Here is a 23367-nt window from a genome sequence, read left to right on the forward strand (position 1 = left end):
TGAGCCAACTTCTGGGTCCCTTCTGCTTTCAGCTTGGAGATGCCTGCAAACACACATGCTTTTTGTTCTGCTTCTAGGTTGCTGTTTGAGGACTGAGAATTCCTTAGGGAGGGGGTGGCTCTTCTACAGGCCTCTTCTACCAGGAAATTGAGGCAGAGCCTGGGCACTTGGGGATGGACGGTTACAAAGATCAGACCGTGGGAATGGGCCTGAGGTGCTGCTGGGGTTCAATCAAGTAGGGAGGCCACACGGACAAGGGGGATGTGGATCAGGCTGGGGAGGGGAGAGCAGTGTAATCTGGGGGCCCTGAACCCTGAGTCCTGAGAGATGGAGCCAGCCAGGGCAAGAGAGCCCTGGATCAAGGCAAGGATCTACCACCCACATGTGCTCTCCCTGCTGCGGCCTGACAATGTACTCCTGCTCTCACAGACCACCTTCTAAACCTCCAAGAAAGATTCTTCCAAAACTCCTTACTTTCCACAAGGTGGGACCCAGCTCTGCTCTCCACACTGTCAGCAGACAGCTACTGTGTCTCCTGCAATCTCTCTGAGCAGCTACAGCAACCCCTATCCCCTCACCATCTGCCTCTCGCCAGCAGAATTCTCAGATTCCTTTCCACCCCTCACCCCTACGCCTCCACCCTATTCCTTCAGGCCTCTTTCCATAACCCCCTCAGTGCATCTCTGAACAGCCCCTCTTCCCCTCCCCTCAGTCTCCACCCTCTGCCTCAGCTCGCACGCAGGCCAGTCCACGTAGCCCTTAGCCTGAAAGGACACTCCCTTGAGCTCACTGACCTCAGCCTCTCCTGACCCTTCTTGTGTTCCCTTCCCTTCCAAACTTTTCAAAAGAATTGTTTACACTCTGCCTCCGTCTACTTCCTCAGTTCTTAGTCAACCCTCCCCCGGCAGCCCTCCCTCTACCTTCAGGAAGCACTAGCTTTCTGGTCACCAGGTGGCCCCTATTTACCAAATCCAATGGCCTTTCCCTCAGTCATACAACAATAAAAGCAAAACCTAGTTTATTTGTTAAACAATTATGCTTATATGTGTTGAGGACCTGGTTGTCTCTATTTTTTTTAATTTAAATTTTTTAAACTCAAAATTTATTTAAAAAAGCATACTCACAGAAATCTCACCCTTGCCCAGTCCCCATCCACACTGTTCCCTGCTCAGAGATGACCATTTCTTATTAGATTATTAATCTTTTCAATATTTATGTATATATAAGCAAATGTGATAAAATCCTTATTTTCCCTCTTTCTTCCAAAATGTGTCCACTGTTTCGCACTTTTCTTCTTTTACTTAAAATTCTAACCTTGTTGTGTCTCCATTTCAGTGTCCTCCCTGAGCTAATCCTTGGCATGGACCCCATCATCTCTTGCCTGGACCACTGGAGCGGGCTCGTATAGGTCTCCCCGTACCCACTGTGTCTCTTTGCATCCCACTCCTCACATTACAGGCAGAGAGCTCCAAAAATGCCGGTCTATTACGCCACCCTCTCTTGCTCAAAAACTTTCCACGACTCTCATTCCTATAGAAAAAAATCCAAAGTTCTTAACAGAGCATTCATGTGCCCAGAACTCTTTAAGTCAGAATTTTTGAATTACAGTTGGCAGACACCCAACACATTTGCTTAAGTGAAAAAAAAGAAAAAAGAAGAAGGTACTGGCTTACGACCCTGGAAGTCCCAACGTGGCCTTGCTTTAGGCCTAGCTGGCTCCAAGAGGCTCAAATGATGCCACCAGAGCTCTCTGTCTGCCTCTCAGCTCTGTGTGTCCCTGCTTGACTCTGAGTGTGACTGCACTGCGCTCTCAGGCAGGGACTCTCCACATGGTGGGGAGCCATCCCGAGGGGTCCAAAGGAAGACCCTCTCTCTTCCAGTCCCCAATAACAAACCTTCTGAGAGGACTCTTCCTAACTTAAAGTCTATGTGCTTTGAACAGGGACACGGGGTCCCCATGGGCCAGATATAGGTCTCAGATCCACATCTATGGTCAGGAGCTGATAGGGCATTCTGATTGACAGTCCCATAAGAACTACACAGGATGGGGAAGGGACAGGTTCAAATGGAAGGAGGGGTGCAGATATCCTGAGGAAGTGGGGGAGCCAGTCATGGGGCTGCTTGGAGGAAAATGCAAATCAAGAGAAAATGTCTTGAGAATTTCTTGGTGGTCCAGTGCCTCCCGGTTGGGACTCCGTGCTTCCACTGCAGGGGTCACAGGTTCGATCCCTCCTGGTCAGGGAACTAAGATCACACATGCCACATGGTGTGGCAAAAAAAAAAAGAGCAAATGTCTTGATGTCTTGGGAAGGCTCATGCTTGGTGTAAGTGAAGCGTGGCACAGAGGGCAGCAGGCTCAGAGCACAGTGAGCTGGGGGTGGTAGCAGGGGTGGAGGTGGGGTGACAGGTTGGACACCCAGAACATGTAGGACCTTATAGATCAGTTTTAGGATTCTGGCTTTGACTCTGAGGGAGAAGGGGAGCCACTGGGAGGCTCTTAGCAGAGGAGGAGCCTGCTCTGCTTTACACTTTGGAGGACCGCTCTGCCGATGTGGGGAGACTAGACTGGGGTAGGTGGGGCAAAGATGGAAGGCCAATTAGAACTTTTTTGCAAATCAAGGGGAAGGCTCATACTGGCTTGGACTGGGACGGTAGAGTGCAGATCATTGGAAGTGGTCAAGTTCTGGATCTATTTCAAAGGTAGAGCTGTCTGGTTTTGCTGGAGGATTAGGTATGAGATGGGAGGGACAGGAGAAGTCAGGGGAGATTTAGGGTTTTGGCTTGAGTGACTGTAGAATGGAGTTGTTCTTGACTGAGATGAAGAAGACTGGGGAATCACCTCAGGGCCTCCACTGGGCTTTGACTTTCATGGTCAGTGGCCTCATTCTCTCTGTACTTCCTATTTCTGTGTCCTGAGAGAGGGGGACTGATTGACTCAGCTTGGATTTGTGTATGAGTCCAATTCTAGTAACAGAGTCATTGGTGGATACATGGGCAGGAGGGGCTGTGAGTGGAGCAGCTTCCTTAAAAAAGCCATCAGGTGATGGATACCATTTGGACATTTCTGGTATCCTGGCTCTCAACTACCTTTAAGCTTCATCTCCTGCCACCTCTCCCAACCCCCTCTGTCTTTCCCCAGGCAGTTTATACTCCAGCCACATTTTATCTGGTATATTTCCATGCCTCCATGTCTTTGCTTCTGCTGTTTCCTCAACCCAGGACGGTTTCTAACTGTTACACTTGGTGAACCTCAGCTGGGGACTCTGTGGTAGTGGGGTGGAGACAAGGCTAGCAGAGTCAGAATTAGGTAAGTTCTGGGGAAAAACAAAGCTGGAGAACAGGCCCTGTTTGTGTTTGAGGTGGGTAAATGGGACTGCAGTTAGAACAGGCAACTGGTCAAGGATTTAGAACATGTTTTGGGGGCCCTCAGGCTGATTCCAAGCAGAAATCAGCATCCCCAGGAGGGACACAGCATGAAAGCTTCTGGGCAGTGGTGGTTACTGCTGACAGTGGACCCTTGCTGTTCAATTTGGTATGAAGGAGACCAGAAATAGAACAGAAGGTAAGAAGTTCCGGTGGGACCAAGGTAAGAGGCCCTGGTTCCCAATCTGATGAATCGAGCAGGCCAGGGCTCCCATTCTGGGGGCAGCTGGAGGCAAAGCCAGGCAGTGGGGCCAGATAGCCTGCTCCATGTGATGAGCGCAGCATTGGCTGGGCCAACCCAGTGCCCCGACGACCTCCAGGAATTCACTTGCTGGGCATCAGGCAGTAATCAGTTCTGCCATGCTGGATTTTCATGGGTTCTGAGCAGGCTCTCTGAAGTGGGGTGCACGTCTTCCAGGGGATGCAAGATAATCTATTTAGGCATGAGAAGAGAACACTGGAATATATATATTCCAATCTCATCCTTTTTCTATTTTATGTCTTATAAGATTCACAATATGTTAGTCTAGTAGTGGAATTTGTAGTTAAGTAAATATACTTATATTGGGAGTACGCATTCAGACTTCTTTTTACTGCTAGGGTGTATGATCAAAGAAGTTTGAAGACTACTCTTCTAAGAGACTGGTGATTAAAAGGAGCAGCACCAGGCAGGATGGAAGGTGGAACTGTCATTTGCTAAGGTGGGAATAGGGAGGAGACACAGGTGGGGAGGGAGAAGGAAGGGGATGGACTTGATTAGGGGCTTGCTGATTTGCTGGGGTCCTGCAGTGTCATTATGTGGGTGGGCTGGGCAAACAGGCTTGGGGAAAGACAGGCCTGTTGGAATCATGATGGGAAGGAGGTGTCTGGGAGACACTGTCCCCAGCCAGTGGGAAAGGTCACTCAGTCTGCTTCTAGGCCCTGCTTGCAGCTGCCCAGCTACCCCTGGCAGTTTAGAGCTTCAAGAGCCTTTCAAGTGGGAGGAGGCAGAGATGGAAGCTGAGCTGGGAAGCTTTCCCAGTGGCAGAGAAGGAAAGTATCCAAGGGTGGAGACCAGTTGGAAGCTGTGGCCTTTGTGGGAGGGCTGGAGCTGGGAGGTTGCTGAAGGGATGGAGAGCAGACCCCTTCCACGTATCTCAGAAGCAGCCTGGACAATCACTCCATCCCTCCCCCAAAGAGGAACAGAGACACAGGGACAGACACACATCCTTCACTAGACACTCAGGCACAAGAACAGTAAGGGTGTCTGAAAAAACTAACAGTTCTACCCACTTCCCCACCCCAAGACCCACACAGGGACGTACAGATCCACGCAGATCAACACGAATGGGAACCGGCGACCGACCAACCGACCCCAAATATAGGCGCCTGCGCGCCCTCCAGATACACCCAGACCGCACCAATCCTCGCGGCTGTCCGCAAGACACAGGGGGCGCGCGAGGTCGCTTGAGCCCGCAGCTTCTTCCCGGGTCTCTGAGGGCCTGGACGCTGTCCCGGCCCGGAAATGCACAGCGAGGAAGCTAGTGGCAAGCGTCTATGGCATCTGTGCGGACTGCGGGATAAAAATTGCGGCTGCGCGGAGGAGGGGAGGAAGGAGACAGGAGAGCAGACAACCCCCACTCTCGCGGAGAGGGCCTCCGATGTAGCGTTCTGACAGCCTGCACCCTAAGTTTGGGTGTGGTTGGAGAAATAGGGCCACCAAATCACTCACTCGAAGTTATTCTCAAGTTTTGCAAAGCGAAAACTCCTTGCCCCGAGGGCGGGGTTATGGGGGCGGTCGTCGCTACTGATGGGCAGACCCACCTGGGCCATTGCCTGCTTTCCGCTGCGGACAAGAGGGCCTCGGCAAAGGGGTGGGAGGCGGGTCGCAACGGGAGCGCTGTTGGGAGTATTGAGGGTTTATTTGAGATCGACTAGTGTGAGGGAAGGCCTGTCCCAGAGACAGGTAGAGACAAACCTGGAGCCATGGGGAGTGACATACAAAATTTTATTATTATTATTAATTATTATTATTTATTATTATTAATTTGTAATGTGCACAAAAAAAAAAAAAGAAAGAAAAGAATAGAAAAGAAAAAGAATCAAAACGAACCGACGCGCTGAAAGTGGCCAAGGAGACCAGAGCCATCGGGGGATCTTTCGAGGGTTCGGCTGGGTCCTGGGTCTGGGGCCCCTGTCGCGCCAGCCCCACAGGGACTGGAATGGGCCGGGCCTCGGAGTTTGAACCTCGGCTCCCTCGCTGCCCCGCTTGGGCCGCTGGAGCCTGGCTGGGCACCGGCAGTTCCCTTAACTATTCTTTCTCGTTTTCCTTTTCAAATAAAAAGGCTCGAAGGGGAGAGAGATCTGGGCGAGGACTCCAAGCCTTTTCGGATTTGTTCAAGGATTTTTATTTATTTATTTTTCACTTTTATTGACTTTGTTTCTGTTATTTCGAGTCGTCACGATCCACGGGAGAGGAGACATGCAGGGCGCATCGCCGCTACCGAGAGAGCAACTACGGGGCGGGGCGGCCCGGCCGCCGGCGGCCCAGGGAGCGCGGGGCACGGCCGCGAGGGGCGAGCCTGGGGGCTGGAGCTGCCACCTCTGATCTAGCCTCAGGGGGCAAGGCAGCCGGGGCAGGGCTGGGGAGAGAGGCCAAGGGAGAGACAAAGACAGAGACGAGAGAGACGAAGACTGAGAGAGACAGAGACAGAGGGGGAAAGAAGCAGAGAAGAGAGATGCAGAGAAGAGAGATGCAGAGGAGGAGCGAAAACACGGAATTACAGAGAAATAGCCAACAAAACAGAGGCGAGAGGAGTCCACAGGACCATGTTCGTCATTTTGCATAGAGATTTCTTTTCTTTCGTAATTTTTGTAACATAAAAAAAACGCCCCCCTCCCCCAGGACGTGCTGTGCTAGTGGGCGTGTAGCTGTGTTCCCCCCTCCCCCCCAGCGAGCGGCGACTCTCACAGCACAGACAGCGGGGCGTATCTACAGGCAGGACGGGCGGGCAACCGGGACTCTACCGGGCGGGGCGGGGCGGGGCGGGCGAGGCGGGGTTATATACACAGGGATTCGCCTTCACACGACACACACCGTCTTTCTACAAAGCAGCAGCCTGTTGGGTTTTTGTTTTCCTTTTTGCAAAGACCATCATATTAAATAAATGTAGACTTTTTGCGCTTCTGTTCAGTTCCTGCCAGAAGAGGAGGCTGGAGGTGGGTGGGAGGAGGTGGAGTGGGCAGCCTCCCACCTTCCACCCCGCGCAGTTCAGACGCCAGCTCAGACCCTGCTCCCACCACCTGCAGATTGAGAGTCTGTGTGGGAGGGGGCGGGGGGAGGGCATCAAGTAACTGCTAGGGGAGGACCAGTGCCGCGGCCCGCGGAAACTGGTCCTGAGGCAGGCACGGGAGAGCCTCCGGTGGGGCGGCGAGTTAGGGAGGAGAGATGCAGAGCGTCGTGGGATGGGAAAAGGACGGGCAGAAGGGGGAACTGCGAGGTCGGCAGATGGAAGAGACACTGAGGTAGGGGCAAGGCGGGGCTGAGAGTCTGGTCACCAACAGGAGATGCCTGGGCACTGGGGAACTGGGCAGTTCAGGTGGAGCAGGGACGAGCCAAGAGTCGGGCTCGGTGGGTGCGGGCTGCTGGGGCCTGCGTGCCTTGGGTCCCAACTTTGGAAACACCTGACGACCCCAGCCGCCTTGCTTAGAGCCCGGCCCCACGCCCCCATTCCACTGCACCTTCTGGGCAGGGCATACGCGGAAGGTGGGGGCAGTCGGGTTGGCGCCGTCGGGTTGGCGCCGGGGTACGGACTTTTCCCGGAGGGCTTGGCAGGAGGCTCTTCCCCCTTCTGCAAAAAATCGTTTTGTTCTCAACTCCTTTGTCCAGTCTCTCCAGCGAAGCCTCCCGGCGCCTGCGCGTCCGAGGCGGGCTGCTCCGGGGCTGGGCCGCGCTGCAGTCCGCGCTGATTGTGTGTCACAGAAACGTGTCCCCCGCGCGCAGCGGCGGGCCCGGCCGGAGTCCGGCGGTGTGGCCGGTCGGCTCCGGGGCCGGCTCGGGCGAGGCGGGGACGAGCTGAGTCGGGCCCTCCTCGCCACGCCGCGCGGTCCAGGCAGGCGGGGAGGGGCGGCGGGCGGGGTTGGGGGCGGCGGGCCCTGGCCTGAGGGTCCCGCCCGCGGCTCCACCCGTCCTGTACGGCCTTCGACGGGGTGACGTGAAGGGCTGCGGGGGGTCCTGGGATGGGGGTGGGTCTGGGGCGGTGGCCGGGAGGCTTCTCGTCGCGTCGATCCTCCCTCCCTCCGGGGCGGGCGGTCAGACGGGGACGATGTGGAGGCCAAAGCTGTCGGCCTGAAGCTTGATGTGGTCCCCGCGGTAACTAGTGGCGGTCATAGGCAGCGGCAGCAGCGGCAGGGGCGGAGCCCCGGGGGGCGGCACTATAATAATAAGGGGAACCTGGAAGTTAACACAGGAGAAGAATGGGCTGGGTGAGAGGGCAAACAGGAGAACAAAAAAGGAAAGCAGAGCAAAGCAACCTCCCCGGGCTGGGGTCCAGCGGGATCCGGGCAGGGAGGCCTTGGCTGGGCTGCGGGGCCGGTTGCCCCCAGGAGAGCTGCATTCACCGGGTGGGAGAGGTGACCGCCGCCGCCCGCCTGCGGACCTTCGGGGGGGCCCAAGGGTGAGGGCGGCTCAGAGCCTTCCAGCCACGCGGAAGGGAGCGGAGCGGAGGGGAGGGGAGGGGAGGGAGGCGCGGGCGTCCTCTAGGGATCCCGGGGCCTCCGCGCTGCGCTAACGAGCCTGCCCGACGGGGCACCCGAGGGTCGGCTCGCTGGGAGTCGCACCCGCGTCCGGAAGCAGCACGGCCGAGCCGGCCGGCGGGCGGACGGACGCGCCGAGCCGCCGGCCAGCCAGGTGGCGTACTCACTTAGTAAGGCGGGGTTGCTGAATCTCCAAGCCTCGTTGTAGGCCGTGTACTGGGGGTGGCTGTACGGGTTGCCGGAGAACTCGCTCCCTGCGGGAGGGCGGGGGAGTGGGGGTCAGACACGCGCAGGGCCAGGGCGGACCTGACGTGCCCGGCCGACGGCCTCCCCCGGGTCCGAGGTGCAGGTGCGGCGGGCAGGGCAATGCCCGCTGCGGGCTGGCGGCCGGGCGGAGGCGGAACAATCCACTTGGTCCGCAGGGGGAGAGCCCGTGGGTGTGGGGGGTGTGTGTGTGTGTGCGCGCGCGCGCGCAGAAGCACCCACGCGCCTCACAGCCCGGCGTGGAGGTAGCTGCGTGGCAGTGTCCGCCCGGGGCTCCCCCGCGGAGGCGCTCTGGGCCACCCGGGAAGGGTTTGTTCCGGGTGCAGGCGCGCCTACGCCGCTGCGCTGGGGGCCGGGGCCTTTTTAGTGGAGAATCTGGTTCTAGGAGCCACAGCCCCACAGGGTGGAAGCGGGGAGAGGGTGGTGAAGACAGGCCCTTGGGACACTTTGTCCCAGAAAGTACTGAGAATGGCATCTCAGCACGGTGCCAATGCAAGGGGTGGGGGCTCTGCTGGGAAACACCCCCCCTCCGTGCTTTCCCTCTAGAGGGTTGATACGTGGGCCACGCAGCAGGGGAAGGAGGCGGCGGGAGGCAGGTGGCCGGCCCGCGGGTTCGTAAGCGGTGAGCGGAGGGCCCCGTGGGCTGCGAGCCGTCGGAAGCTGCTTCCCTCCCTCCGTGGGAGAAAGGCCAGGCCTCCGGGTTTCCCCCTCGCCCTTTCTCCTGTGTGATGACCCCAGACTGTTTACAGTGATCCCTAACCGCGGGTTAAGTAGAGGAGAAGGGGCCCCTCTCGGAGAGGGAGCTGGGGTGGGGGTGGGGGATGCAGCCACTGGAAAGCCTGTTTATTGACGAGGAGGGAAAGCATGCGTGCAGCAGGATAATGAGCTTCTGAGCTCAACTGTGACCAAGAGGAACTGAGCTATCTCCTTCCCCATCGCTAATGAAACAAGTGTAATTTCCTCATCAGCACTAGATTCTGTTTAACGACTCCCCCCTTGCCACCATGAGCTCTCTGCGGCTCCCCGTGTCCCCACCTCCTTGCAGACTCCCCCTCCCTCACCCCCACCTCTCAAAGACCTTCCCCAGCCTCCACCTGCTCACTGCTGGGACCTTCCCCAAGGAATCTCCTTGCACTCAACACTTCTATTGCCCCTACCCCAAATCTGGGCAGGAATCCCTCCACCCATACCCCCAACTCACCTTATCAGTTCCTTCCACTCCCTTCAGCCCCTATTCTACAACACCCGGCAGCAGTCTCGCTCTCTGCCATCCCTCTCCCCCCAGCTCTGCTTACAGCAGGGCTGTCCTTGAATGGACGGTCCAGGAATGGGGCCAGTCACCCTATTCTATCCTTCCCCCCATGAGAGCTGAGCTTCAGGGAAGGGGCACACAGAGGACAGCCAGCAGGACAGGAAGCAGGCCCAGTGAGTCTCATCCTTTTTAAGACAAGAGTTTTCTGGTATTTATGTGAATAGGAACTTCAACTCTCTTTGGCTTCAAGCCCAGCTCCCCATCTGGGGTGAGGGGCTGGGGAGAGCACAACCTCTAGCTGCAGTCTCCAGACCCCAAACATGGCCTCTGTCTCTCTGATCCACACAGCCCAAAGCCAGCTCCTCTCTGATGGGGATGGGTCAGAGCCCCCAGGAGCAATGAGGACTCAGGGTTCCTCTGAGGAGATGTGGGGGTGCTCTAGCTTGTCTCTCTGAAGCCAGTCTCTCTGGTTCCTGGCATAGCCTGTCTTCTGTTCCTCTTTCCTTAGGGAATAACTCCCTTCTCTCCCTGGGGTGGGTTGGCTCTCGACACTGGTCTTCCCTGTGGGTTGGTGTGGACCAGGGTGGCTTTGTCTGAGTGACTGACATGCCCCTGGAAATGGTTCTTGGCTCCAAGTTTCCATGGAAACCAGGGCAGGCTCTTCCAAGCAGTGTCAGCTGGCTGGGGGTGGGTTGGGGCACCAAGGGCGGAGCTGAGGCTGAGTGCTACCAGGGCACAGGCTGGGGTAGGTGGGCACTGCGGAGGGGCCAGGACATACAGTCGGGTGCACACAGGGGGCACTTCTGCAAGCTCCCTCCCTGGGTTACTCATGAGGGAGGATGAGGAACCCCAGCTGCAGCCTCTAGGGAGCGAGGGGGAGGCTTGCGGGGGAGGAGGAGATGTTGGGTCTCCCCCCACCCCCAGCCTCAGACTGCAGACCACTCAGCAGCTCACCCACAATTTAGCTGCCCCCACCTAAATTAGGCAGCTGCAGCATTGTCACCTACCAGGCACCATTCCTGCCAGGGTGGAGGTGGGGTAGCTTCCCTGGCCAGTGGGGGGCACGTGAGGGGGGTAACCAGGCAGAGTGGTGCTCGCCATGTCACGACCTGGAAAAACACAAAGGGGGAGGGGTGAGGCCTGGAAGAGAGGGGCCTGCCTCTGCTCACACCAGGATGCTCCATGGAAAAGTGCTGAGTGCAGACATATGGGGGCACATCTGAATGAGAAGGTCCAGGTGTGCCCTTACATGTATCTAAGCTTGTTACCTAAGTGTCCTCTGATCAGCTGTGTGTATGTACCTCTGCTCTGTGTAGTTCTTTGTGTGTCTGTGCCTGTGCCTGTGCGTGCGTGCGTGTGTGTGTGTGTATTTGCCTTTGCTTGTGTCTCTTTGTAGCCCAAACGCAGATGGAGAAGGCAGGGAGATGACCTGGTTTTACTCCTCCTTCCCAGTGAGATGTTCAGCTGTGGTCTCTCCAGTAGCCAAATGGACCTCTATCATCTTGCTCACCTCTTGCCTCTTTAACACCCCATCTTTCCTTCAGGCTTGGTGGACACCCCACCACCACCCATACAGCAGCTGATGGGTATTCCTTGTCCTCTCCAAGTGAAGCTGCGGGTGCTGGGCCTGGCAGGTGTGACGATTGGGGGCCAGCCAGTGGGCTATTTTGCTGTTAGTGTTTATGGCATTTAAATGACAGAACACCATCCCTGAAGCAAATCAGGAGCTTTGAGCCAACAGTGCAAGTGGATCATATCAAGTTCCAATGAGTAAAGTCTGCTCTTCCCATGAGCTGCTGGACTTCTGTCCCTGAAGGTGTCTATTAGCTAGTCTGAAGAGTGGGAGGAAGGGCTTTCCTAGTGTTCTGGAGTCTGAAGAGTGGGAGGAAGGGCTTTCCTAGTGTCCTGGAGTGGCAAAGTGAGCCAATCTTAGGGAGATACCCAGGGTCCACAGATGTCTCTGGAACACAGCTGCACCTGAATGGCCTCCCTTACTTGCCTGCCCTCTCCATCACCATGAAGGAATCACCACCTTCTTTGCAATTTAGCATGCTCCAATCTCGAATGACAATAATTTGCCCTCTCCCATACTTCCATGCCCTAGAGACTACTTCATCCCCTCCTGGGTCCTGGGTCCCATTTATCCTCTCCAAATTCGCCTTATAACTCCTCTTCAGCCAGTGCCTCTCTCCCACTCTAGTGCCTCTGCCCAACTCTGGGGAGAGGTGTGGCTGGAGGAAGTCATAGAACTATGCATCTCTAGCTCACTTTCTTTTCATCAATTGCCCTAGACCTCATGCTCCTGATGGCTATTCCAAAGTGTTTCTCTCTCTCCTTGCCACTCTTCCCTTAAAGTTGACCTCACTTCCAGTTTTCCTGAAACGTGTGAGTTTCCTTACCACTATCTTAATACATCTGAATGATTCATCCTTACCTAAGTAGACAGAGATCCAGCTCAGGCTTCTGCATTCCCAGCTGCCTGTGAACCTTTTCATTAGCTGTCCCACTGTCACCTCAAACCTGACAGGAATAAAAGCAAATCATCTTCCCCACCGTCAGCTCTACCGACCCACTTGAAGACCATCAAACCAAAACCTCTGGAGTCGTTCTTGACATAGTCCCCCACCTCCCCCTTGAGGTCAGTCACTAAGTGCTGTCAATTCTCCTTAGCAATGTTGATTACATCTGTCCCGTCTTCATTGCCTCCACCACCTCCACAGCTCAGCTCCTAAGCACCTGCCCTTGCCACCACAAGTTTTTTGCTTGTATTCCCTGCCTCCATATTCTTCTCCTTCAGTCTATCCCTCATGTAGCTGCTTGGCCAGCCCTCATGAAACACTGCTTTTCCCTTGTAAAAGCCATCCTGGATTCTCTGTAGTCTACAGTTTGAGTATCTCTCTGGCAGTCTAAACTTTGCCAGGCTTTCAAAGCCTCCCAGGTACTCTTCCCCACCCAGCTTTCTCAGCTCTGATTCTCACCCCTCCTGGTTTAGTTTGACTACTTTCACTGGCTTGGATGCTGTGAAACCTCTGCTTTTGCCACATCATTTTCTTCTTCTTACTATAGTTTCCCTTTCCTTCCAGCTCAAGGCTTAAAACCCCTACTATTCTACCCATTGGAGGAGTTTCTCTCTCCTGAACTTCTGTAGTGTCTGTGTTCCATGGTTTACCATGTCACTATAGTTCATGAAACATCAGCCCTGTTGTCTTCTTCCTTAAACACATCGTAATCAAATGGGAGGCAGGCCCTGTCTTGTGCTCTATCATACAGTTAAGAATATGGTAGATGCTCAATAAAAACTTATTGATTAATTCTCTATCACTCTATTGGACTTAATAGCCAATTCCAGGTGGGTTATGTTGTTTTCCGTTGCATATATGTTGGTGTGCTTTGAAGAGGTAAAAGCTGGACAAAATATAAATGTTTGAATCTGCTTTTTTCTACAAATAATTTGAACAGTGGATTATGAATTTTTATAAGATGAAAGATTTATATTGGATGATGACAATGAGAGACATATGTTGTGACTCAGCTTTATCATGCAATAGAATGATTTTCTCTCTACTTATCTAATATAACTAATATCTTACATTTTAAAATTCAAGAACAAACAACAGAGTAGAACTGTCAAACAAGAGATCATTTTGGACTCCCAGAGAAATAGCAGAGAGAATCTGTGTTTGCTTTGTGTGGGTTCTCTTTCATTGACTTCTATTGTCAACTAAATGTACAATCCTCCTGACCATCTCTCAGCGAAGAGGACCTGACGTGGACAAGTCAGTAACATCTATCAATTCCTAGAGAGATTAATAACGTGGCATTTTGTGGTCAAAAAGACCCTAACACAGAGGAGAGTTAGTGAGGATGTAGAGGTTCTGAATTAGAAAAATATAGAAACCCAATTCGTGGTCTTGTGATCCTAATGTCCACAAAGCAGCCAGGAAAAGAAGGATGCTTCATTCTCAATAAATAGGAATTTAATTGCACCTGAATTCTGATTTTCAGCTGCGTGGCTCCCACAGCTTGTCACACACAAATCCTTGTACTCTAAGGTTGTGTGACACGACCCTTTACCTAGCTTCAGGAGAGAAGAGGAAATGTGGGGTGACCAGGAAGGTGTTTCCAGCTACCTGGAGGCACCCCTATTGCAGTGTTTATTTCCACTGGATCTTTCTCTTGCAAATGGTCCAACTTCCAGCATATAGAAAATTTTGCGTGCTGAAAATCAGCCATAGAATTGCTGATTGAGAGACACATTTCCAAATTCTATTTTAAAAACTGTATCTGGGAAGTGCTGTTCAAACATTTTTTAAGTGTGGGAGAAGAGACTCATGATGAGGGAAAAGCATGCAAGTGTACAGCTGTGATTCTGCTGCTGTGGATTCTGTAACATCAGTATAGTATCACCACCAAGAGGTGCCTGTTCAGGACCCCTGAGCCAACAAAGGTATAAGCCACTGCATGCAAAGCACTCTCAATGGCTTCATTAGCACACAGGTGACACCTGAAGAGCAGGAACAAATTGACCAAACTCTTGCCAGAGCCATATATTCTTCTGGAACACCATTGTCAATAATGGAAAACACATACTGCAGGAAGGTTTCAAATTACTAAGACAGTCATACCATTTGCCCAGCAGCATTCTGTGAGCAAGCCTCTTTTAGTGAGTGAATATGAACAGGTAATGGAATCTGTGCAAGGAAGAATCAACAGAGCACTGGGCCTTGCATTACTACCGATGGCTGGATAAAGGGGAGTGGAAACGGACTCTAAAACTGTACAACAGCACAGCCACCTCCTTCAAACAAACAGGCAAAAGTGCAGAAAGAGGAGAAAACAGCTTCAGAGCAGAACACATCAGTTACAAAATATGTATCATCCGACAGATGACAGGAAGCAGTAAAGCATTTGCTTTGCTCACTGACAATGCCAGGAACATGCAAGCAGCACCCAGAATCACACCTGGATAAAAACCCACATATTACAAGAGGCTGGGCATTTCATGTTGGATAACTGCTTCCTAAGATTACAAAGTTTAAAAGATGGAAGAGCCTTCGAGATGAGTGGTCTCACTTACTTGTTTTAAAGTTGAGAAAGTGGGGGCACAGAGAGGTATCATAACTCTCCTATGGCTACAGAGCTAGTAAATGACAGAGCCAAAGTGTGAAGCTATGTCTGTACCACACTGCCTTTTAATGACAACATGAAGCCAGATACTCCCCAAAAGAGCCAAAGAAAAGGAAAAAGAAGGCATCTGACAAGCAAAATCTCATATTGTCACCGCTGTCATTAGGATGAGGCAGGAAAAACGGGACACAAGGAATAAAATATTGACACTGAAAGTCTGTCGTAAAACTCCATGGGGTGGAGTATTAATCTCCTTGGAGAGTTTTCTGAAAAACAAAGAGGCTCTTCAAGAAACAGGAGTAGCTGAGCATCTAAAGTACCCAGAAGTGTTAGAAGCACTGTACTTGATGAGGATGTCTTCTCAGTTCAACTGCAGAAGTCCCTGAAGATTCTAAAGCCAATTTCTACAGCAATCACTACATCTGAATCAGACAGTGCACTTTCGTCAGACATTCCTTACCAAATGGGCCAGATCAAATCAACTGTTTTGGAGACTCTAAGTGCAGTTCCTCTTACAAGTACAGAGAAAAGCAAAGTGAAAGACTTTATGAAGAAAATTTGTCACCAGATAACTTTTGCTATTTTGTCAGGTCTAAGATCCAAGGGCAGAGTTGTGTTTCTACCTGCACCTAGACTAGCCAGCATTCACTTGAGCACCTACTATCATGCTAGGCACAGTCCTAAATATTTTCTATATATTATCTCATTTAATCCCCATATCAACTTATGATGTTGACCTGTTTTTTTTTTTTAATTTTATTTATTTATTTATTATTTTTTGGGGGTACACCAAGTTCAATCATCTGTTTTTATACACATATCCCCATATTTCCTCCCTCTGTTGACCTGCTTTTAATCCTCATTTTATAGATGAGAAACTGAAACTCAGAGGGGATAAATATCATATCCAAGACTTCACAGCTAGTAGATGACAGAACCTGGACTACAGAACAAGCAGTATACTTGGGAATGGATTCTAGAATGACATTCTCAAATAATGTAGACCCAGAAAATAGGTATTTGGCCCAGGTAAGTAACCTGGGATTATGCTAAGTGAATCCTTCCTATAACAGACATCTTTTCGCTTCTTGTTTCTTGCATGTTTCAGGTTCTTCCATTTTCTACAGCAAGGGTTTTAAATTGGGGTTCACCAATCCTGCAGGATATCATAATGTGCTTCAGGGAGTCCCTATAAAGCTATACATAAGATGTTACAGATGCATATATGTAACTTCTAGATGGCTTTTATCATGTCCTAAAAAGTATTCATGACTTGAAGATGAATAAGCAGTGTTTATAAAAGACCAAAGAACCTTTGTTTTTTGGTGTAAGAAAGACACTGATTTGCTTGACACTTTGAATTGGATCAATAAACCAGATCATACAAAGAATGGTAACATAACATGTGAAGGAGTAGGGAGGCTTATCTCAAGTAAGGCCAATGTCAGCATCCAGAAGACCAAGGAAATAATAAAAAGGAAGCTGCCGAAGCAGCAGAGATGCTTTAGCTCGGTGATGGCAAGACAACAAGACTTATTAGACATAGATTTATACAGTAAAAGTTATATTCAATGAGTTTAGAGATGCTTTCCCTCAGCATCTTTCTCTGAAAATGAGCACTTTTGCTATCCACTTGACACTATGGAGGACCCTAAGGCCAGAAAACATAACTCTTGTTTTACTATCCTAACCTCAAGTTTTGTCTGCTTCTCATAAGGTAGCGAAAATGAAGACATTAGATTGCTTCAAGGTTGAGAGTCTGTGCCTGCATTTGACACAAGCATTTATAATACTTCCAAGAATACACATTAAATTTGTAATTACTTCCTAAATATACTGTACATTTACATTTACTATACCAATTATGATCACTTTATGGCCAATCCAAGTCATACAGAATACACCAAAGTAACAAACTTTAAATCTGTAAAAGGTGCTTTTAAAGGAGAGGGGAAGAGTTTTCTACATATTTCATTTTGTTCCTTATTTCCCGGGTTTCCAAATCCTCCAGAAGGTTTCTCCTGGGGAGCAGAGGTGCCTGTGTGAGGGCCCCCAGCCCCAGGCTCTGTCTTGGCCCCACAGCTCTGCATCCTGAGGCTGGCCTGCCCTGGGCTCCAGCAGAGGGGGCTGTGCTTGCAGCTCAGGGAGGCTGCTCTCCCAGCCCATCTCGCTTTTCACCCACAGCTGGACCTTTAGTCCCTGGTGTGTTCTAGGCAGGGATGCAGCCCAGATCTATGTGGGCTCAGTAAGGTCTACATCTCAACAGCCAACCTGCTCGATACAATCAGTCATGCTGTTCCTACTCCTCCCAGCATGCAGCCCTTCACTGGGCCACAGTAGCCTGCTGGCCTAGGGCCCCACGGTGGTGCTCCTTCCAATCAGCTGGACCACGAATGGAGCTGCAGCCTCAGGATCCTGGGATAAGGATAGGGAGTGTTGGGGAGAATCACATTCTCAGAGAGCTGAAAGGGAACCTGACTATCCTCTAGCTTAACTCCCTCATTTTACAGAGGAGGAAACAGGCTCAGAAAGAGGGCAAGACATCCCAGCCCTCTCCATGGTTCACTTCCCCAGGCTACCTTCTCTGGCTCCACTAGCAAGTTGCAAATGAAGACTGGAGTTGGGTAGGTGCTGACACTCTGGAGGCTGGGCCCAGGCTCATTGATGGGCTCAGAGCCCCTCGTGCTGGGTGGGCAGCGGTTAAGCCTGTTTTGCACAGCCTCTTGATACGCCAGGTCTCCCAGTTCCTCTCCGGCTTTATTTTGTTCTCTGAGAGCACCGAATTGTCAGCTCTAATCCTTCAGAGTGCGCAGCGTTTTTCAGGCGCTCTGTGTAAGTGAAACCCTAATCCCAAGGAAAACGGCCACTTAAGCTGCTGGAGCATTAGGCTGCTCTGGAGCCTGCCACAGGATTTCCTTCCTCCCCTCCCACCAGCCTAGCTGCCCCCAAGGAGGAGAGGGGAGGATTCCAGGCTGAAGGCTTGCAAAGCCCTCTCCAAAGTAACAATAGTGGCAGGGTTTGCCTCCCAAAGCTCAGGGTTGAAAAAGTGCTGGCCTGTTTGTCCTCAGGCTACAGCTAAGAGCAAGGGAAGAAAGGATTCTGATCACCCTGGGGAGGATGGGGGGGTGTCTTCCTGTCACTTTGGGGGGTGGCTGGCTCTCTGGGGAAAACAGGCTTTTAGGTCTTACCTGGGTGACTCTGAGGCCACCAGGACATTTCTGAGCCCTTGGTCCCAATACATTCCTGTAACACTCACTGGGACACCCCGATTTAGGGTTTCTGGTCATCCAGAAAATGTTGGGTTGGCTGATTTCGCTTTTACTTTTCTTCTCAGAAAGTGCCGAATAATGGAGTAAACAGGCTTAGTACTGGGGGTTTCCCCCACTTTGGAGAACTCTCCTTTGCGACACCCCAAGCATCTTTAAACATCTACAGCAACTGAAAGATTCCCTATAACCCAGCTAACCATGAAAACAGTGCCCAGGGTTTTCTACTAGGCAACACTTTTTGGTCATTGGCTACTACATGCACTTGAAATGAAGATCGTTGATTTCTCAAAAATATTTTGACTCAAATTCAAACTGTCCTCTCTCCTTGATCTCTGAATGAATTAGTGAGACCATGCTGTGCACGGCCAAGCACAGTCCATTTGGTGTGCTCAGCCTTTGGGTCTCATAGGACAGAGGGAGGAGATGAAGGGAGGAGTCAAGAAGAAAGGGCCAAGGTAATGGGCCAAATCTGAGCTCAGCTCAGAAGACCTTAGAACTACATCTTTCCCAAGATGCCCAGGATCTCCCTCCTCCTCCTCCTCATGCCTCTCCTTCCCTCTGTAGCTCCATTAGCAGCCTCATGTGCTTCAGCCCAAGGCACCCTGCTGAGGAGGGCAGCCCAGCACTGGGATGACTGGTGGGCACAGACATGGGTGTGGAATTGGGGCTGGAGATAGGGTGGCACAGCTTTTATTCTGTTCAAATTTGACCTGACTCTCCCAGTCCTAGAGTAAATTAATGCCTTTTCTTTGCAGTATCTTTTCCCTCTAGAGGTGGACTGGATAAAGGAGGAAGGGAAAGAGCCCTGTCTAGTGACTCCCTAGGCTGCAGACCCAGGGCACCCATATTATCCGTCAATGTCTCATTGCTATGGAAATGCCCCGTAATTAAATCAGAGCTGAGGTCTGGGGGCTGGAGGTCCTTGGGGATGTGGCTGGCGGCCTCAGGGATGCTTGGAGGAGGCTAGCCTCTTGCCAGTGGGCCTTCTCAGCTGAGGAGGAGCCCTTCGGTTTGGTTCGGCCTCCACGGCCACAGGCTGTCTGACTTGCCTTGCCGAGTGTCTGAAGTTGCCCTAGACCACTCCTTTCAAGGTTGGAGAGGAACTCTGATGTCTGTGCCCTAAATTCCTCAGCTAATCAGGGGCTTTGAGCTGACAGACAAGGCTAGGAGACTCCCAGCCTCCTTGAGAAACATTTCTCAGCCTTTATTGCCCTCTCCTCCCCCAAGGGGCTGGCCAAGGGCTAAGCTGTTTGTTTTATGGAGGGAAATGCAGTCGCATTGGAAGGGGGTTGTTAACTACAGGAAAGAGGCACTTCCTAGAGGTCCTCAGGACTCCCGGAGCAGGAGGAGGAGGGTTTCCCATGGTCCACACTTCTATCTGCTAAAAGGCCACTTCGCTAACCATCCTAGATGTGGGTAAGGAGTCTGAACTTCTAAGAGTCTGCAACCCTTTCTCAGAAGCTGAGCCCACACTACTCTCTCTAGGCCCCGGGGGCCAGCCCCTGCTTTTCTTTGAACTTTGCCTTACTGGCCTCCTCCACCTCTGCTCAAATTTGCCAGCTTCCAGGAGACCCCCATTTTCTGCTCCCTCTCCCTGCCGTGGGCACTTCCCTCTTAGGAGCATCCATATCTCCTCCTCCTCTTAGCGACAGATTCCTGAAGAGCTGCAGTCTCCCGGCATCAAGAGAAGTTTCTCCCAAGCTCTTGAATAAAACCACCTTCTCCCCACCAGGGTGGGGAAGCTAACATGGCTTTTTTTCCCATGAGAGAGGAATGGACTGTCCCTGTGATAGTGCTTCAATGTTCAAAGAAAAGAAGAGAATCTTCCAAAGAAAATGGAAGATTCTCTGCTGAGACTTAGTCTGGGAGCTTGGATAAGCAGGGGACAGGCTCTACTTTCAAGACTGCCTGGGGCTCCTCTCTTTCCATGCCTCCAAGTCCCAAAACAATAGGCCCGCTCTGCTTGCTATAGGTGTCTTCTTTGCCCTTTAAGATCTCCGTTATCTGACAATTTGCTGAGCAGTGGTGGGGAAGGGGATGTGGGATCAAGATCTGTGATTAACACAAAACATTCTTCTTTTTTATCTTTTTTAGAATATTAAATATGCTTACATTATAGTTGCTTTTGGATTGTTCTATTATCGCTAGTTCTTGGGGGTATTAATTGTCCTGTTTATTGCTTCTGCTAACTCTCCCTCGTGATAGTTTGTATTCATATGAGGTGTGTAATGTTTTATAGTGAGCTCAACTTTAGTGGTGGATTTTTTTTTTTTCTGTGGGAGTCCCATGTGCCCTGGATTGTAGAATGTCTCTGCAAGGAAGGTTTGCCCTTGTTCCTGCTGGAGTTTCTGAGTAGGTTACTATCCTGGGCAAATTTTTATCTAAGTTCTTAGCTGGGGGTTCCTGCCACATCCTCATGGTATAAATTTGGACGCAGGGTCAGGCTTGGGGGTCTGCATTTCTCATGGAGATATTATTTTCCCCTCACTTGCTTCCGGGAGCCCCTGGGATGAGTTTGTGTGTTTCCCTTTCATAGACAGTGTTGTCTTGTTCTGTATCAGGCTTTATTCAGGGGACTACTCAGTTCTAGACTCCTGTTTCTTTTGGGCCCAAGGTCACCTTTTCTGTCTGGTGTGTTACAACGCCAGCCTTCCCCAATTAGGGTCCACATCCAATGTGATACCAGCAGCCTCTCAGGTTGCTCTGGCTTTGAGTCTCCTTCTATTTCTGGCACCAGAGGGTGAGGTTTGGTTGTGTATTAGCAATTCTCATTGTTATATTTATCCAGCTGTGTATTGGTGAGTTCAGCCTGCCTTGTTTCTGGACATCAGTTTCATTCCTCTATAATCCCTCCAAGACTGAAATGCGGATGGCGAGAACTACACTTGCTCAAAGCTCTGCCAGTGCTCGGCAGTGAGCCTCACTAGAGGCCAGTAAAGCCTGCTTACTCGGTGCAGCAGCTCTGGGGCCTGGTGAATCCCTTGGCTTCTACAGTGACCATGGAGAACTAGTGTACAATCCCAGACTTCCTCCAGCACTGTCTCATTCTATTTGGACTCCAGGGTAGGGAACCTGCTCTCATTATCAGGATGGATTTTCACCAGGCAAAGGGACTCTCTAAATACTCAGAAGTATCTCCAAGTGACTTTGGGAATCCTGAAACTAGAATTCATCTTATTCTCCCAGATCAACATCACTGCCAAGGTCCCCTCACACCCCTCTATGGCTGCAGACCTGGCCAGGCACAGGAAAGGAGAAGTCAAGGTGAAGAGGTCATGTGGAAGGGGGGCTCTTTTCTACCAGTGATGGGAGACTTGAAGGCACCAAGCACACAGCTGGAGCCAGAGTCCTCACTGAAGAGGTCCTGACCCAGAGGCCCCTGGGACTACTGAGGGGTTGACGGCAGCCTGCTGTGGGGCCCTTTGGAAGGGGAAGAAGGTGGTAGAAGGTTCCAGCCACAGCCAGGCAACTTGAGGAAGCCTAGGGCCAGAGTGCCCCCCACCCACTCTCTCATCTAGTTGGTCCCTTTTTCCTTATCACTTAGGAGAGACTCGGCTCCGTTCCAGACCAGCAGCCTAGAGCAGTGGGCTGGAGAAAAGAGACGCTGCTGAGCTAGAGCAGCCCAGCGGCGGAAGGGAAAGTGGGTGATAAATTTAAATAACCAGCTTGACTTGGCAGCTTGCTGAGTTGTGATGCAGTGAAATTAAAATCTCGGCAGAACTTGCAAACACTACCCAGAAAAATCAGTCTCTCTCCTTGGTTCCATGATGGAAGGTGGGGAGGGGAGGCTTTCAGGCTGAGCCTTAGCCTCTGGCAGCCACCCTTGCTTGCAATGTGATTAGCTGTGTCCTGGCCCACTGGGCCCCACTCTCCCCTCTACACAATAGTCCAGGCTCCTCTCTCCTCTCAGTCCTGACCTTGTGGAACAGCTGCATCAAGTGGCTGGTGAAGTTTGAAATCAGCCTCTAGTGCCAGGAGGTGGCAGGAATATCAATAAGGTCGGCTCTTCAGGTTGAGCTAGGGCTTCCTGGGCTGGTTTCCTCAGGACTCATTCCCAAAGGTTTGCAGCCTCAGCTGCCTGTCCCCGGGGAAGAAGATGAGCTAGGATGTGGGGGTGAAGAGGGCTCCTTGAACACCCTGGCACACTCGAGCCAGGCTGTGGCCACAGGATGCCCTCCTGCTCTCTCACCTGTAGCACATACCTGGCCAAAATCACCTGTCGAAAGGGCCTCCCCTTTTCCTCCTCCACCAAAACCCTTCATACTCTCCAACCAAATAAGCTCTTAAAGAATCTTGGAGGGGAATTTTTACGAATACACCAAGAGCCACTCCATATCCCAGCTGTGCTTGAAGCCCAGTTCTAGATGCTAACATCTTTCTAGAAAAGCTCACCTGAAATCCACCTCTCTGGTGTCTGCTCTCTACATCACCACTCACCACTACCCACAAACTCCTGGCCCAAAGGCCGACTTGCTGGACCCACTCCTGAGATGGTCCACGAAGCCTCTGGGCACTGCCCCGTTTCTCACCTTGACAGTACCTCCAACAAATTCTGTTCGTCCCCATAATAAACACATCATGAATCATTCATCTTTAATAGATTATGCAAATTTGGAGGACATAAAATCAACAAAGATCAATAACTGCAGCCGTTTAATTGCCAGCAAAAACATTTTAAGAATGAGCATAATCTGTAGCCCTTTCTCGGGTAATGGCACCATTAATCCAAGCATTGGATGTTGGCCTAAGTGTAGAAAAATCATTCCCTGCCCCCTCCCCCCACCCACCTCCCCTCCCCCACTTCTCCATACACTTCTCTCTTTTTGGTAATTTCCAGTTTCTGAGAGAGTTTCCCCGTCATTACCACTGGTGAACAGCTCCGAATGTTAATGGTTCTGCTTTTGTTACTCCTCGCTTGATTGAAATGTCGCATACAGATTGAGATGTTAGTGCTAACTTGCCACCTGGGAATGTCAAGCTGGGTCTGAAATGAACTTTTCTCACACTTGGATCCAGATGGATCAGCCGGAGATGTTCCCAGGCTGAGCTGGGACCGTTCCAGGGCCATGGGGGGGAGGCGGGCGGGGGATGCTCAAGGTGGAGGCACTTTTTCTGCACCAGCCTGAGTTCTCCTGCTGCAGGAACCCTACCCCAAAGATCCTTCTCTCCACCCCAGGAAGCCTCTGCCTTCTGGACCGTGGCCCTGGGCCCCGGGAAGCACAGCCGGGGTTAGAGAAAGGTCTCCTGAGCTCTGTTTTGCTGCTGCCTGGGGTGGTTCACCTTTGGGAAGTGGCCACC

At 51.6% G+C, this 23367-nt stretch overlaps 1 protein-coding gene across 5 annotated transcripts in view; it reads right to left on the bottom strand.

Moving 5' to 3' along the window:
• Window positions 1-7714: 7714 nt before the first annotated feature.
• PAX2 (paired box 2) overlaps window positions 7715-23367 on the bottom strand; it is a 76308-nt gene continuing 60655 nt past the window's right edge. For 2 of the 5 annotated variants that reach the window (XM_057735572.1, XM_057735570.1), the window contains 3 exons: window positions 10681-10782; window positions 8325-8411; window positions 7715-7836 (listed from right to left, as the gene is read on the bottom strand). In XM_057735572.1, coding sequence (XP_057591555.1) covers window positions 7715-7836; window positions 8325-8411; window positions 10681-10782 — 311 coding nt within the window. Of the gene's footprint in view, window positions 7856-8324; window positions 8412-10447; window positions 10534-10680; window positions 10783-23367 lie in introns of those variants that run through there. The other 3 variants (XM_057735573.1, XM_057735571.1, XM_057735574.1) reach the window with 2 other exon arrangements.

This window comes from Hippopotamus amphibius, chromosome 5 (assembly GCF_030028045.1).
Source record: "Hippopotamus amphibius kiboko isolate mHipAmp2 chromosome 5, mHipAmp2.hap2, whole genome shotgun sequence".
Lineage (NCBI taxonomy): Eukaryota > Metazoa > Chordata > Mammalia > Artiodactyla > Hippopotamidae > Hippopotamus > Hippopotamus amphibius.